The following is a 16,893-nucleotide window of genomic DNA, read 5'->3' as shown; positions in this document are numbered from 1 at the left end:
CAGAGGATGAATTTCACTGTGCTTGAAGTGTGCATGTGACGAATAAAATAAATAAAGGTTTCTTACATGGCCTGATGATCATGTGATGCTGTTCTGGAAAAAGGTCACGTGATAGGAGCATGATGAATCAGGGAAGGATACATCATGACTGATAAAACCCAATCAGGAAGCGAACATGGGTGTCCGCATTATGGTTTCCAAAAGAGTGCTACCGTCTGATTTTGCCCAGGATGCCACTGTACTTGAAAAATTAGTACTATATTATGTTTCCTATTCTGTATTTTTTTTGTCAGTTGCACTGACAAAATAATGACTGAAGTGTAATCAAACAAAGTGCAGAGAGAAATGGTACAAATCGATGCATTATCTCTTCAACTTCTCATAACATCAAAATGAGAACCTGGGAGAATGTGGTTGTGTCTTGCTCCACTCTGTCATGTGTCATGCATTAAAGGACCTTTCATTCCATTCAATGAAAAAAAAGAAGTAGGTGTTCTACTTCTTTTTTTTTCATTGATCTCTAAGTATTTAAGAACCTTTCCTTGTAAATGTGACATGTCACCTGTCAACATTTATATGGCATATAAATGGTATCAACATGGGAAAAAAATCATGATTGCATGCCTGTGAAGGTTCTCAATCATCCAAGTCATCGTAAACCGTAGGTGCTAAAGAAGGCAACTGGACTTGCGTGAAATCCTTGAAGACATTTCACCTCTCATCCAAAAGGCTTCTTCAGTTCTGTCTGACTAGTGGGGAGTTCCAGGTATTTATCCTCTAGTGGACCAAAAGCAACCCTAAGGAGAGTCGTTGAGGCCACATGGATCGTTGACCCTCTCAGCCATCCTGTACATGTTAGGGTCACTGGAGGCTGGGTGTGAACGGTGTTAGCAGCCTACAGGATCATTATGAGACACCATTTTTCAGCCACCTACAATGCAGTCCTTGGCACACTTCCCAGAAAACTGAATACACATCCACACCAAGACTCAGGCTACATCCACACGACAACGGCAACGAGATGTTATTTAAAAATATATCGCGTCCAAATGGGCAATGATCAGTAAAATATCAGGTCCATATGGCAACGCAACGCTTGCTGAAAACGATGCAATACACATGCCACACCTCTAGGGGCGCTGTAAGACGGTCCCTTCGGAGACACCAGAACAATAGAAGAAGTAAGGATGCATGTGCATAAACTATTATGCGCAAGACTTCATATTAGCCACAAAGTCAGGAAAATCTGTTCGTAAAATTACATTATAATGACCAAATACAATGAAAAGTATTTTTCCAGTCTCACCTGTGAAAGGTAATCCCATGTGATCTCGTTTGGATGGCAAACCTGTTGGTACAGTTAAACGCAGCACATGAATGAGGCATCTTTATTCTCCGCTTTGACCCATCCAATATGGCGGCGAGGATGACGTATGATTCTACGCGGAAGGCGTCGTCTTTAATGGTCCGGAATAAATTGAATGCTACACGTTGATGGATTAATTTGTTCTTCTATGCCCTTTTTGAGGAATGTGTTGTAGGACTTAAACCAACATCTGAAGAGGTGAGATCGCTCCTTTTTTTCCCTATTTTTGCTGGCGGGATTGACTCTGCCCTAAGGGCAGAGTCTCTCTCTCTCACTTTGCACCATTACACAATAAATATTCACAGTGAAAATATTTTGTAAGCGCGTTTCATGAACCAAGTTATAGGATTTGTTGACAACTCGCATCGAGTTCGTTACACTTCTACCCGGCGTGAAGCACATGTGGTTGTGACGTCATCGTAAACAAATCCGTTCTACTCATCCAGACGACTTCACAACAGCAACGTTGCCAGATCTTTCCACTCTGGAACCCGTTCTCAAAAGATTGCGTTTTGGGGCACCCAAAACGCCGGTGCCATGTGGACGCCAGGCCGAAATGATAAACAATTGTATCGGATTCACCTGAATCCGTTGCCGTGTGGACAGGGCCTCAGTTGACTTCACTGACTCACATGATGGCAGAAAGAGCCAATGACCCACAAATCACCCTCACGACTCTCTAGGCTGCTGAAACCATTCACACCAAGCCCCCAGTGATCCAAACACCTACAGGGTGTCTGAAAGGGTCAACGACCCATGTGATCTCAACAACTCTCCTTAGGTTTGCTTTTGGTCCACTAGAGGATAATTACCTGGAACTCTCCACTGGTCAGACAGAACTGAAGAAGCCTTTCAGATGAGAGGTGAAATGTCTTCAAGAATTTCAAGCAAGTCCAGTTTCCTTCTTTAGCACCTATGGTTTAAAATCACGTTTACAAATTAATTCATAGCTATAATAACAATAATGATGGCAATAACTGTTGACCCATAACCAAGCTTTCAACCAAGACTGATCATAACATATATTTTGTTATTCAGTCAAAACACTAATCAGAAATCTGTGCTGAATAAAAGGATATAAAACAACACACCACATCAGCAACTATTTACTGGAAATAGGAATATTTTTTAAATTGATTTTTAAACCTAGGTAACAAGCTAAACAGTAAATGTGGCATAATCAGTTTTTATGAGAGGCAGTCATGGGTTCATTCATGAAAAAAAAAATAGGGAAGGGAATGTAGTGAGATCAGCTGCTATTTTAAGAATTATCATCAAATAGGGAAGCTAGGATGTTCCATGTAAAATAAAAAAAAAAAATAAAAAACTTTTTTTAATTAATATTGATAGCAAATATCTGTCACAGCAAAATTAATATCGGTCAATATTTTAAAACAGTTTGATCTCGCTGACTATAATAAATGATAATACTGTGAATAAAACAAGCTTGATCTTGGGATCTTGTGGCTGTGGACAAATGCTCACATATTGAATTCTCACAGGGTGGGATGTGTGTGGGGGAGGGGCAATGAAGTAAGAATGAAGTAAGACGAGCTGAAATACAGGAAGCCTTGGCTGTCATATATTTCTTGTAGCTTCTAAAGAAGACCTCAGCATTTCATAATCATGCACAGGATGCTCCTCTTTTGGTTCCATCCATAACAGACCTTCCTGCGATGTTGCAGTAGGGGGCGCTATGTACACATGGCTCTGAGGCAGCAAAACGAGAAACATGGCATGTTCAGAGACCATGAATATTTGACTAAAACAATCTTTTCATTATCTTAGTAATCATATCATGGTGCACAAGGATCCCAAGGCTCTTTGGGGTGATCTTTGGTGAACGTAGACTATTTATGGAGTATTTAAATACAGATAAACACCATTTATGTATACAGATAATACACAATACAATATGTTGATTTTTTTAACATTAAGACATCTTTTGAAGATGAATTAGATTAAGGCATGTTTTGGAATCTATTGTACATCCCTTTTTTTACTGTTAACAGTTGTTTCATTGTTCACTGTAAATCGTGTGCTTCTACACAACACGACAAGTTTGGCCTTCAACAAGTGACAGAAAGTCACAGGAAGTGTGGTTGCAGTGAAAGCTTCTACTTTCTGTTCTTCTTGCTTTAAGATTGAAGCAATTGCTTGGTGAACCCACGCAACCTCTGTCACGTTTAGCACTCCTCTGTGTGATCTCAGGTATATATTTAGCTTAAAAGCACTGAATGTGTGTACTGTAGTATGTGATTGGTGGGAGATTTGGAACTTGGTTGTAGATGCCTTCACTATGGCATGTGGGAAACTACAGCTCAGAAACTAGCAAGCTACCTTTTTGCAGGGGATATTGTTGCTGTTGAAAATATTTCATATTCATGTTATTTTCTGGGAATCTACTGATTATAAAATAAAGACAGCAAATTAGTCCAATTAAAAAAAAAACATGACTGTTTTATCAAGTTTCAAGTCAAGTTTATTTTATATGGCACTTTTAACAATAGACGTCGCAAAGCAGCTTCACAGAAAATAAAGACTTTAAACAGGAACTAATTTTATCCCTAATCTATCCCCAATGAGCAAGCCTGTGGTGATGGTGGCAAGGAAAAACTCCCTTGGACGACATGAGAAAGAAACCTCAAGAGGAACCAGACTCAAAAGAGAACCCATCCTCATTTGGGTGATAACAGACAATGTGATTATAAATAACTTGATTCTATAACTGTGTCCGATATAGTCACAAAGTATAACTGTGAAAACAGGAAATTCATTATAGTTTTAACATGAAGTCTCTTTGTTGAAGTTATAAGCTGTTCATTGATGGAAACTTGAGTGCAAAACTGTTCATGACAACTGCAGTCCTAAAGTTAGCAAGTCAACTGTAGTCTCAGGCCCTGTCCACACGGCAACGGATTCAGATGACTCCGATACAATTGCTTATCGTTTAGGCCTGGCGTCCACACGGCACCGGTGTTTTTGGTACCCAAAACGCAATCTTTTTGAGAACGGGTTCCAGAGTGGAAAGATCTGGCAACGTTGCCGTTGTGAAGTCGTCTGGATGAGTAGAACGGATTTGTTTACGATGACGTCACAACCACATGACTGTGAGTGCTTCACGCCAGGTAGAAGTGTAACGAACTCGATGCGAGTTGTCAACAAATCCTATAACTTGGTTCATGAAACGCGCTTACAAAATATTTTCACTGTGAATATTTATTGTGTAATGGTGCAAAGTGAGAGAGAGAGAGAGAGAGAGAGAGAGAGAGAGAGACTCTGCAATCCTGCCAGCAAAAATAGGGAAAAAAAAGGAGCGATCTCACCTCTTCAGATGTGGGTTTAAGTCCTACAATACATTCCTCAAAAAGGGCGTAGAAGAAATTAATCCATCAACGTGTATCATTCAATTTATTCCGGACCATTAAAGACGCCGCCTTCCGCATAGAATCATACGTCATCCTCATCGCCATATTGGATAGGTCAAAGCAGAGAATAAAGATTCATGTGCTGCGTTTAACTGTACCAACAGGTTTACCGTCCAAACGAGATCATATGGGATTACCTTTCACAGGTGAGAAACAACAAATTAATCCATCAACGTGTATCATTCAATTTATTCCGGAACATTAAAGACGCCGCCTTCCGCGTAGAATCATACGTCATCCTCACCGCCATTTTGGAGAGGTCAAAGCGGAGAATAAAGATTAGCTGCGTTTAACTGTACCAACAGGTTTACCGTCCAAACGAGATCACATGGGATTACCTTTCACAGGTGAGAAACAACAAATTAATCCATCAACGTGTATCATTCAATTTATTCCGGAACATTAAAGACGCCGCCTTCCGCGTAGAATCATACGTCATCCTCACCGCCATTTTGGAGAGGTCAAAGCGGAGAATAAAGATTAGCTGCGTTTAACTGTACCAACAGGTTTACCGTCCAAACGAGATCACATGGGATTACCTTTCACAGGTGAGACTGGAAAAATACTTTTCATTGTATTTGGTCATTATAATGTAATTTTACAAACAGATTTTCCTGACTTTGTGGCTAATATGAAGTCTCACGCATAATAGTTTATGCACATGCGTCCTTACTTCTTCTATTGTTCTGGTGTCTCCGAAGGGACCGTCTTACAGCGCCCCTAGAGGTGTGGCATGTGTATTGCATCGTTTTCAGCAAGCGTTGCGTTGCCATATGGACCTGATATTTTACTGATTGTTGCCCATTTGGACGCGATATATTTTTAAATAACATCTCATTGCCGTTGTCGGGTGGATGTAGCCTCAGACATAAAAGCATTACCATAAGTGTCCAGAGCCGTCTTCCAAGTGCAACTTTCGACTGTCCATGTGGGCCCATCCTCCACAGGAGCGATGTGATGAGACTCCAGCCAGACGTAGGGCATCAGGATGGATCAAGCAGGTCCGAGGAGCAGAAGAGGTCAGCATCTTGAGCTCAGGATCGACATGTAACTCAGAGGGACAGACAGAGAAGAGAAAACACAGGTTGTTAAGTATGCCCAATGTCACCTGATGAGTAAGAACAGTATAGATTTTGCATTGAGTGCAAGCAGAGACTCCGGCAAAACTAACTATGACTGCATAACTAAAAGGGGAGAGCCAGAAGGTAACACAGGCATGAGGGAGCCCTGGGACATAAAGCAGCCAGCCACTACACCATCAACAAACCTGAGTGAGTGAGTGAGTGAGTGAGTGAGTGAGTGAGTGAGTGAGTGAGTGAGTGAGGGGCAGCATCCATACATCCCAGTTTACAAAAACTCTCTATGCCTGAGGACCAGATCTACTCCTTTATCTAATAAAAACTATTAACAAAAGGCTTGACTAAACAGATATGTTTTTAGCCTAGACTTAAACACTGAGACTGTGTCTGAGCCCCAAACAGTACTTGGAAGGCTATTCCATAACTGTGGGGCTTTGTAAGAAAAGGCTCTGCCCCCGATGTAGCCTTCACTATACGAGGTACCAGCAGATAGCCTGCACCTTTTGATCTAAGTAGGCGTGGTGAGTTATAAAGGACAAGAAGTTTGCTCAGGTACTGTGGCATGAGACCATTCAGTGCTTTAAAGGTCAATAGTAGTATTTTATAATCAATATAAAATAATCATTCATATAATCATTGATATGGTAAAGTTTTCTCTAAGGAAATGTTTATTAATGTTTCCAGAAGGAGTCTCCAGTGTTACCACTTTGTATCAGGATGTTTTCCACCACAGGAAATCCTCCATGCTGTGAGCTGTCTGGTTTCTCTGTGATGTTCTACAACATTTAATACCATAGATATTAAGAGATAATAAGTACAAAGTATAATGGGTCATTCATTGTAAAAACAAATATAATAATAATTAAAAAAAATAACCTTGGCATGGGTAGTGCATGGATGGTGTAGTGGTTAGCCCAGTCGCCTCACAGCAAGAAAGTCCTAGGTTCAAGCCCAGTGGCTGACGAGGGCCTTTCTGTGTGGAGTTTGCATGTTCTTCCTGTGTCTGTGTGGGTTTCCTCCAGGTGTTCTGGTTTCCCCCACAGTCCAAAGACATGCAGTTTAGGCTAATTGGTGGCTCTAAATTGACCATAGGTGTGAATGTGGGTGTCAATGGTTGTTTATCTCTATGTGTTAGCCCTGTGATGACCTGGCAATTTGTCCAGGGTGTACCCTGCCTCTCGCCCATAGTCAGCTCCAGGGATAGGCTCCAGCTTGCCTGTGACCCCACACAGGATAAGCAGCTACAGATAATGGATGGATGGTAACCTTGGCAAATTGCTGTGGCATAAGAGGAATCGTATGGTAACACCACTCCAGCAATGATTATTTACCTATAAAATAGCAATCTGGTGTGTTCTATTCCTTAAATGCTACAAACCATATACAGTATATACACACCGAACAGCTATAACATGAAAACTACTGACAATTGAAGTGAATAACATTGATCATCTTGTTACAATGGCACCTGTCAAGGGGTGGGATATATTAGGCAGCAAGAGAACAGTCAATTCTTAAAGTTGATATCAAGTTGGAAGCAGGAAATAATGCAAGGGTAAGGATCTGAGAAACTTTGACAAGGGGCAAATTGTGATGGCTAGATGACTGGTTCTGAGCATCTCCAAAATGGTACATCTTGTGGCATGTTCCCAGTATGCAGTGATTAGTACCTACCAAAATGGTCCAAAGAAGGCCAACCAGTGAACCAGCGACAGTGTCATGGGCACCCAAGACTCATTGTTGTGTGTGGGGAGTGAAAGCTAGCCTATCTGATATCTGATCTGATATCTGATCCAATCCCACAGAAGAGCTACAGTAGTACAAAACATACTGAAAAAGTTAATGTTGGCCATGAAAGAAAGGTGTCACAGCTTGCTGCATAGCCACAGACCACTCAGAGCACCCCATTGACCCCTGTCCACTGCTGAAAGTGCTTACAATGGGCACACGAGCATCAGAAGTGGACCATGGTATAATGGAAGAATGAATCCTGCAATGTTCTGCTGGAAAGCCTTGCACTGCACCAAAACCCTAAGAATCTGGAGCATTTCTGGATATTTGTTTTGACAGTGTCATGTTCAGATAGTGCCCAACATGGATTTCATAATATATGGGTCATGGTTTGAAATATCTGAGTAAAACCATCTCTGGATTCTGGGCTATTTTGCACAGTGTTGGATCCTGGCATTCATGTGGGATGTTTAACATGTACCACCTACATGGCCTCTTGGCCTCTTTTGGCAGGATAATGCACCTTGATATACTACAAAAATGGTTCCAGAACAATTGGTTTGAGGAACATGACAGAGAGTTCAAGGTGTTGACTTGGCCTCCAGATTCCCCAGATGTCAATCTAATTGTGAATTAGGCAGTGGTGGCTCAATGGTTAAGGCTCTGGGTTATGGATTGGAAGGTCAGGGATGCAAGCCCCAGCACCACCAAGCTGACTCTGTTGGGCCCTTGAGCCAGGCCTTTGACTCTGTGCTTTGACCCCAACTTCCTAAGAATTTGGGATATGTGAAGAAAATAATTTCACTGTGCTGTAACATATATGTGAGATATCTTCATCTGTGGGATGTGCTGGACCAACATGTCTGACCCATGGAGGCACAATTTACTGGAATTTAAGGATCTGCTGCTAATGTCTTGGTGCCAGATAACAAAACATACCTTCAGAAGTCTTGTGGAATCCATGCCCTGAAGTGTCAGCGCTATTTTGGTGGCATAAGCGGAACATACAGAATATTAGACAGGTGGTTTTAATGTTATTGCTTGATCATGTACAGTCAGTGAAAGGTGTTTCTATTTTGTCCCTTAAGACACCTAAACAAAACCTATTGGTTAAGCCAGGAATGAAACCATAATGCAATGATGTTTGTGTGTGTTTTTTATTTTTTTGCGAGTGCTCTAAATATATGCATGTTTTTCATGAAAATAAATGAATTGTGATTTTCAAAAAGTTTAGTGTTTAATTCATTAACAACTGAAACAACTGTAATTTGGTGGCAAATTCCTGTGATAGGAATAAAATGTGCTGTAAGATAAAATAATCAACGCTAGAGTGCTGATAGTAACTCCACTTCACATCTGGATGCAACACAGTGCTTGGTTTGTTGATTATTTTCCCATAGCAGCACAACACACTATGTTTTATTCCTGACTTCACACTTCACCCGACTGATGGTTAAGATTTGCTTTAAAGTGGTTTCGTGAAAACCTATGGAAGTGTGGTTCATCTGAAAACTTCCACTTGCTGTGACTGCAGTGAAACCACAGAGAGATCTTTCTCAAGCCTACAGGTTTCCATTTCCACATTTGTATGACTGTGCATTACAGTGCTCACAAGGTAATCGTTTGTATTACTTTAAGTGTTTCAAGACATAAATATCCTCAATACAATGTAATATTACGAAAAGGAGATCAGAGTATCAAATTGGCACTGACATTTACAAAATATTTTATTATTTAAGAGATTTTTTTAATTCAATTTTGCTAACAATGCAGGTCTGCTAGGTAATTATTAAAAATTATAAATGCTCCGATATCCCATGTTAACATTTACTGTATTGCTAAAATGATAGTGTTTAATGCATAACGATATCTTGAGTTTCTTTTTTTTAGCTAGAAATGATGGGAAATTATATTATTAAGAAGAAGAATAAGTAAGACTGAACAATGATATTAATTATCAGATTTTCTTATTATTGATTATGGAAAGTGTATCATTTCTGTTGATACATTACACTTTTCAGAAACGTGTTGCTGACATCAAAATCAAAATTAGCATATATTTTTCAAAAAATAATAAAACTTCTCAGTTTCAACATCTGATATGTTGTCTTTGTACAATTTTCAATGAAATATAGGGTTTTCATGATTTGCAAATTATCACATTCTCTTTCCACAACCCTGATTCCAAAAAAGTTGGGACAAAGTACAAATTGTAAATAAAAACAGAATGCTATAATTTCCAAATCTCAAAAACTAATATTGTATTCACAATGGAACATAGACAACATATCAGATGTCGAAAGTGAGACATTTTGAAATTTCATACCAAATATTGGCTCATTTGAAATTTCATGACAGCAACACATCTCAAAAAAGTTGGGATAGGGGCAATAAGAGGCTGGAAAAGTTAAAGGTACAAAAAAGGAACAGCTGGAGGACCAAATTGCAACTCATTAGGTCAATTGGCAATAGGTCATTAACATGACTGGGTGTAAAAAGAGCATCTTGGAGTGGCAGTGGCTCTCAGAAGTAAAGATGGGAAGAGGATCACCAATCCCCCTAATTCTGCACCGACAAATAGTGGAGCAGTATCAGAAAGGAGTTTGACAGTGTAAAATTGCAAAGAGTTTGAACATATCATCATCTACAGTGCATAATATCATCAAAAGATTCAGAGAATCTGGAAGAATCTCTGTGCGTAAGGGTCAAGGCTGGAAAACCATACTGGGTGCCCGTGATCTTCGGGCCCTTAGACGGCACTGCATCACATACAGGCATGCTTCTGTATTGGAAATCACAAAATGGGCTCAGGAATATTTCCAGAGAACATTATCTGTGAACACAATTCACCGTGCCATCCGCCATTGCCAGCTAAAACTCATCTCATCTCATCTCATTATCTCTAGCCGCTTTATCCTTCTACAGGGTCGCAGGCAAGCTGGAGCCTATCCCAGCTGACTACGGGCGAAAGGCGGGGTACACCCTGGACAAGTCGCCAGGTCATCACAGGGCTGACACATAGACACAGACAACCATTCACACTCACATTCACACCTACGGTCAATTTAGAGTCACCAGTTAACCTAACGTGCATGTCTTTGGACTGTGGGGGAAACCGGAGCACCCGGAGGAAACCCACGCGGACACGGGGAGAACATGCAAACTCCACACAGAAAGGCCCTCGCCGGCCCCGGGGCTCGAACCCAGGACCTTCTTGCTGTGAGGCGACAGCGCTAACCACTACACCACCGTGCCGCCCCAGCTAAAACTCTATAGTTCAAAGAAGAAGCCATATCTAAACATGATCCAGAAGCACAGACGTCTTCTCTGGGCCAAGGCTCATTTAAAATGGACTGTGGCAAAGTGGAAAACTGTTCTGTGGTCAGACAAATCAAAATTTGAAGTTCTTTATGGAAATCAGGGACACCGTGTCATTCGGACTAAAGAGGAGAAGGACAACCCAAGTTGTTATCAGCATTCAGTTCAGAAGCCTGCATCTCTGATGGTATGGGGTTGCATTAGTGTGTGTGGCATGGGCAGCTTACACATCTGGAAAAACACCATCAGTGTTGAAAGGTATATCCAGGTTCTAGAGCAACATATGCTCCCATCCAGATGACATCTCTTTCAGGGAAGACCTTGCATTTTCCAACATGACAATGCCAAACCACATACTGCATCAATTACAGCATCATGGCTGCATAGAAGAAGGGTCTGGGTACTGAACTGGCCAGCCTGCAGTCCAGATCTTTCACCCATAGAAAACATTTGGCGCATCATAAAATGGAAGATACGACAAAAAAGACCTAAGACAGTTGAGCAAGTAGAATCCTACATTAGACAAGAATGGGTTAACATTCCTATCCCTAAACTTGAGCTACTTGTCTCCTCAGTCCCCAGACGTTTACAGACTGTTGTAAAGAGAAAAGGGGATGTCTCACAGTGGTAAACATGGCCTTGTCCCAACTTTTTTGAGATGTGTTGTTGTCATGAAATTTAAAATCACCTAATTTTTCTCTTTAAATGATACATTTTCTCAGTTTAAACATTTGATATGTCATCTATGTTCTATTCTGAATAAAATATGGAATTTTGAAACTTCCACATCATTGCATTCCGTTTTTATTTACAATTTGTACTTTGTCCCAACTTTTTTGGAATTGGGGTTGTATTTACAGGTTTCACAGCATCCCAAGTTTTTTGAAATTGGGGTTGTAGATAACTATTGTTTGTATTGGATTTTCATGATAACTTTAACATGGTTAAGAACAAACAGGGCTATGAACTTTTAACCTCCACCCCTACTTGTGTACTTTCCTTTAACCACCAAGAAAGGGTATTTCTTTCACCCAGTGTGATTCTCAATGGAGGGACTAATTTGAAAGTGTGGTTGGGGGAACGTATGGGCAAAGGGCCATGACCTAGAAAACCACTAAACTAATTAATTCAAAGGTGCCAAAATGTTCTTTTTTTTTTTTTACATTTATAGACAAATTAGTTCCTGCTATGACTGACACTGATAAACATGAAATAAACTGGAAACTGGATGGCTACAGAAGATTGCAGAAAAAAAGGCCAATTTTTTTTTTTTGGCCTTTATTCTCAGACCTCTCTCAGTCACAACCCTCAGAACTGATGCTCTATTGGTGTCTTTGATCTCAACTCCTCAAAGTCTTGGTCTTGGTCATGACTTGGTCGTGGTTTAGGTGGTCTTGAAGACAACTCTAGCATCCTTCATACAAGTCCCTGTGAATGAATGAACTCAGCAATTATCCAACATGAACAACTTGAACAGCAATTTAGTGATAACGTTCATGCAATTTTCTATCTATAGTAAACCCCTCACTTCTCAAGATGAGTCTTCTGCCCTGTCTGCTTGGTGGAAAAGAGAGTTGGTGGAAAAGAGAGCAACACACCATGACCTAGAAAACCAGGAAACCAAATGTATCATGAAACCAATGATATAGAGATATGGGTGACTTTATATCTACAGATGAAGTATGAGATTATATCAGTAATTTCAAAGGTGGTGCTGTTGGTGCAGCAGCAGTGTAGCATTTGCTTCTTATTTTGTTCAGTGAGTTTAAACTGGCAGCTCATCCTGAGACAATCATACCAGTGAAGATACCCTGAGCTAGCAAGATGAAGATAGTACTCGCACTCCACTTCTCAGGTGCCCTGCTTCTGCTACTGTTACTCACTGAGTCTCCAAATCAAGGTACGAGTTACACTTCTAATTTAATGCATCTTAATAATGGTCACACTTTTTTTTTTTGGCAGATAAAAGTCCCCAATGTTCAGTTAATTATTTTAAGAACAATTGTTGACCTGTTCACTTTCTCCTGTAGGTGCTGAAGCCTTGCCAGTGACTTGTTGTCTGAAAACTTGTGATATCAAAGTACGAAGAGAGCAGATAAAAAACTACAGCATACAAGACACACCTTTATGTCCTCTGAAAGCTGTGAGGTAAGAAGTTTTTTGTTTTTTTTTACAGATTGGAAAATGTTTCACAAGGATCATACCATTCTTAATGACAAGACCTGGATAATATTTGTGGCTTCTGTTGTTCTTAATTCCAATAAACAAATTTAAAAAAATCCTTTTTAGATTTGTCACAAAGAAGGATTTCACATTCTGCTCGGACCCGTCCTCATCTTGGGCCATTAATACTATGGCCTTTTTGGACAACAGCGGCACATTTAAAGGGAATGGCACAACCATGAATAACACATCTCCTATTTAATCCAAACTATGACCATTTTGTACTAATTCTAACCATTAAGCCATAATTATCACTGTACTAAAGCTTTTGAGTCTCAGAGTCTCAAAATGCATTATACAAACATAGATATTTCCTCTTCTTTATAATTTTCCAACTTCTTGAAACATGCAGTATATATGTGATTCTTTGTGTTGGATATATGCTTTGTAAGCATTACTAATGTATATGTATATATTTTCAGAATCTTTCAAAACTTTATATTAACTGACAATAAAGTTATAATTTGCTTAATAATCTGTTTGTTTTTCCATTTCTGAAAAGGAAGAAATTTGTGTAATGTTCATATGCTATCTGAAGTCATCAAACATATGTATATAAATGGTAATAAGTCACAAAAAATCATAATAAATCAAAGAAATAGTTTGTCAAAATTAATAGTCGGAATCATTGTATGCTGTAATTGCTTCATACTGACCTCGGAACATTGAGGAAAATATATTAAACTAAAGAAACTAAAGTAAATATGAAGCACTGTTCCCACCCTGATTTATCAAAAATACAGTCTCTCTCTCCTTTTTGGTTTTTTGTTTGTTTGTTTTGGCACAAAGTGACATCATACGGTAATCCATTTATAGTTGTTGTTATAGAAAGTCTATAAACTTGAAGTTGGTTCCTGTTATTATATTCTAATAGTGATAAATATTCACTCCTTCTCCTTAAGTTCTCTCTTGAAATTAATATGAACAACAAAAATTGCAGCTTGTCATGTTACCCATGAAATTGGAACTTTGTCCTCTCTTCCATTGCAAAAGTGGAGAGAAAGGAAATATCAGGAGCTTGTAGACCTCAGAACAGAAGCTACAATTGCAATAATAATAATAATAATAATAATAATTTCTTTAACATTAAATGGCTTGTGTGTTTGTTTGTTTACTTATTTATTTAAGAATTTTCTTGACAATTAAAATGGCGGGCGGCACGGTGGTGTAGTGGTTAGCGCTGTCGCCTCACAGCAAGAAGGACCGGGTTCGAGCCCCATGGCCGGCGAGGGCCTTTCTGTGCGGAGTTTGCATGTTCTCCCCGTGTCCGCGTGGGTTTCCTCCGGGTACTCCGGTTTCCCCCACAGTCCAAAGACATGCAGGTTAGGTTAACTGGTGACTCTAAATTGACCGTAGGTGTGAATGTGAGTGTGAATGGTTGTTTGTGTCTATGTGTCAGCCCTGTGATGACCTGGCGACTTGTCCAGGGTGTACCCCGCCTTTCGCCCGTAGTCAGCTGGGATAGGCTCCAGCTTGCCTGCGACCCTGTAGAACAGGATAAAGCAGCTACAGATAATGAGATGAGATGAATTAAAATGGCCATCTTCTTGTCAGCAGTCATTAACTACAAAATGTAAACAAGAAAAAAAGACCCTTGTGGTTCAAAAAAAAAAGCACAAATGGTTAGTACATTGCATCATACATGTTGCATCTTTTTCCACAGAACTGTCACTTTCTCCAAGTAAGACACAAGTGTCCTATTTTCTCTCATGTGGTGACAGAGACATGACCAGTATGTTCTGTTGAGCAGAGAGCAGTGCTACTCTGGGGGAATAAACTTGTAGTGTGTGCAAAAGATGACTGATCTTGATTTATCTCCAAATGAGACTAAATAGTTTCTTGAAGCACTTAATCTACAGTGGCTTTAAAAAAGTCTACACACCCTTGTTAAAATTTCAGGTTTTTGTGATGTAGAAGAAGGAAACCAAGATAGATCAGGTCAGATCTTTTTTTTCACATTTAATGTAAAGTTTGGGAAGAAAAAAACTTATATTATCCTGTTTGCACAAGTATGTACACCCTTTTATAAAGGGCCATGTGAGTATGCTCAAAATGAACCATCATTCACCTCTCATCAGTGAAGTAGATTCTCTTGGTTTCGTCGGACTGCTGAAGTCATGGTCCACCAACAGTTTACAATGCATGTATGGAATTTCATTGTTGAAAGGTATCAATCAGGAGAGGGGTACAAAGGAATTTCCAAAAAAAAGTTAGATGAACTATGGAACACCATGAAGACCATCATTAAGAAATGGAGAAAATGGTGGACTACAGTCATGTTACCAAGAACAGAATATCCCTCCAAAATTTGCAAAAGGACAAGAAGAAAACTTGTCAGGGAGGTTGCCAAGATACTTATGAAAACGTTAAAGGAACTGCAGGAATATCTGGCAAGTACTGGTCACGCCGAGCATGTGACAACAATTGCACATAAGAAATAACAAAACATCCAAGCACAACATTACTGTACATTTCACACCCAGCAACACTCTGAGGCAGAAATTGGTCCACCCTAAGGACACAAACAGGACAATGTAGTGCACGCAATTCAGTGCAGTGAGGAATACACAGACCTGTACATGGGGGAAGGTGCATGGTTAAACACAGGAGAACCTCAGGTCAGGGCTCTGAAGTCTATCTTCATCTCAGTAACAAAGAACACTTGTTACAGGACTACAGTGTACACATTTTAGCCAGAGAAGACCAATGGTTTGAAAGAGGAGTAAAAGAAGCCATCTTCATCAACCTAAAACGACCATCACTGAACAGAGGAGATGGTCTGAGACACCACTTATCAGCCACCTACAATGCAATCCTTGGCACGCTTCCCAGAAAACTGAATACACATCCACACTCAGTTGACTTCAATGACTCACATGATGGCGGAGAGAGTCAATGATCCACAGATCACCTTAATGACTCCCGAGGCTGCTAACACCATTCACACCTGGCCCCCCAGTGACCTACACCTACAGGATGACTCAACGACCCAGGTGACCTCGACGACTCTCCTCAGGGTTGCTTTTGGTCCACTAGAGGATAAATACCTGGAATTCCCCACTAGTCTGACAGAAATGAAGCTTTTCGGATGAGAGGTGAAATGTCTTCAAGAATTTCAAGCAAGTTCAGTTGCCTTCTTTAGTACCTACAGCATCCAAGCACGACTAAATTACACCAAATCTGTTTGAAAATGTGTCATGGAATGTGTTGAAATTTTGGAAAAAATTTTGAAAGTTATTTTAGCACAAAAGCAAGCCTTTGCAATTCAAGATCACTTCCGAAGCATTTTCTCAGGCCAAGCATCAACAGGTTTTTCTGTTGATGCTAGCTTATCACCCAAGGACTACCAAACCCACAGTGAAGCATGGTGATGGCAGCTTCATGCTATGGGGCTGTTTCTCATCATTAAGTCTCTCAGGCTGTAGTCAAGATAGAAGGAATCATGGATGGCCCCGAATACCAATCGACAGTATTTTGCCACAAAACTTGCAGGACTTCATTAGACAGCTGAAGATGAAGAAAAATGTCGCATTACAGCATGATAACAACCCAAATCACAAATCCAGTTCAACAGAGGAATGGCTTGAGAAGAAGATGATGATCAAAATTTGGGGGTCAAGATCTAAATCCTTTTGAAAACCTGTGGAATGAATTGTAGAGGGGTGCGCACAGGATCACATCACAATTTGATAGGCCTGAAGCTTTTTTTTTTTTGTAAGGCAGAGTGGAATAAAGTTGCCAAATCAGG

The 16,893-nt window shown here is 40.1% G+C and overlaps 1 protein-coding gene across 1 annotated transcript; it reads left to right on the top strand.

Moving 5' to 3' along the window:
- The first annotated feature begins 12,565 nt into the window (after window positions 1-12,565).
- Window positions 12,566-13,586, top strand: LOC132886725 (C-C motif chemokine 8-like). Its single transcript, XM_060921729.1, has 3 exons — window positions 12,566-12,822; window positions 12,953-13,070; window positions 13,212-13,586. The coding sequence occupies exons 1-3, from the start codon at window positions 12,747-12,749 to the stop codon at window positions 13,345-13,347; spliced, it is 330 nt and encodes a 109-aa protein (XP_060777712.1). The 5' UTR covers window positions 12,566-12,746; the 3' UTR covers window positions 13,348-13,586.
- Window positions 13,587-16,893: the final 3,307 nt, after the last annotated feature.

This window comes from Neoarius graeffei, chromosome 1, assembly GCF_027579695.1.
Source record: "Neoarius graeffei isolate fNeoGra1 chromosome 1, fNeoGra1.pri, whole genome shotgun sequence".
Taxonomy (NCBI): Eukaryota; Metazoa; Chordata; class Actinopteri; order Siluriformes; family Ariidae; genus Neoarius; species Neoarius graeffei.
Note: the sequence above shows the minus strand (reverse complement) of the source record. Positions and strands in the feature narration are given on the sequence as shown.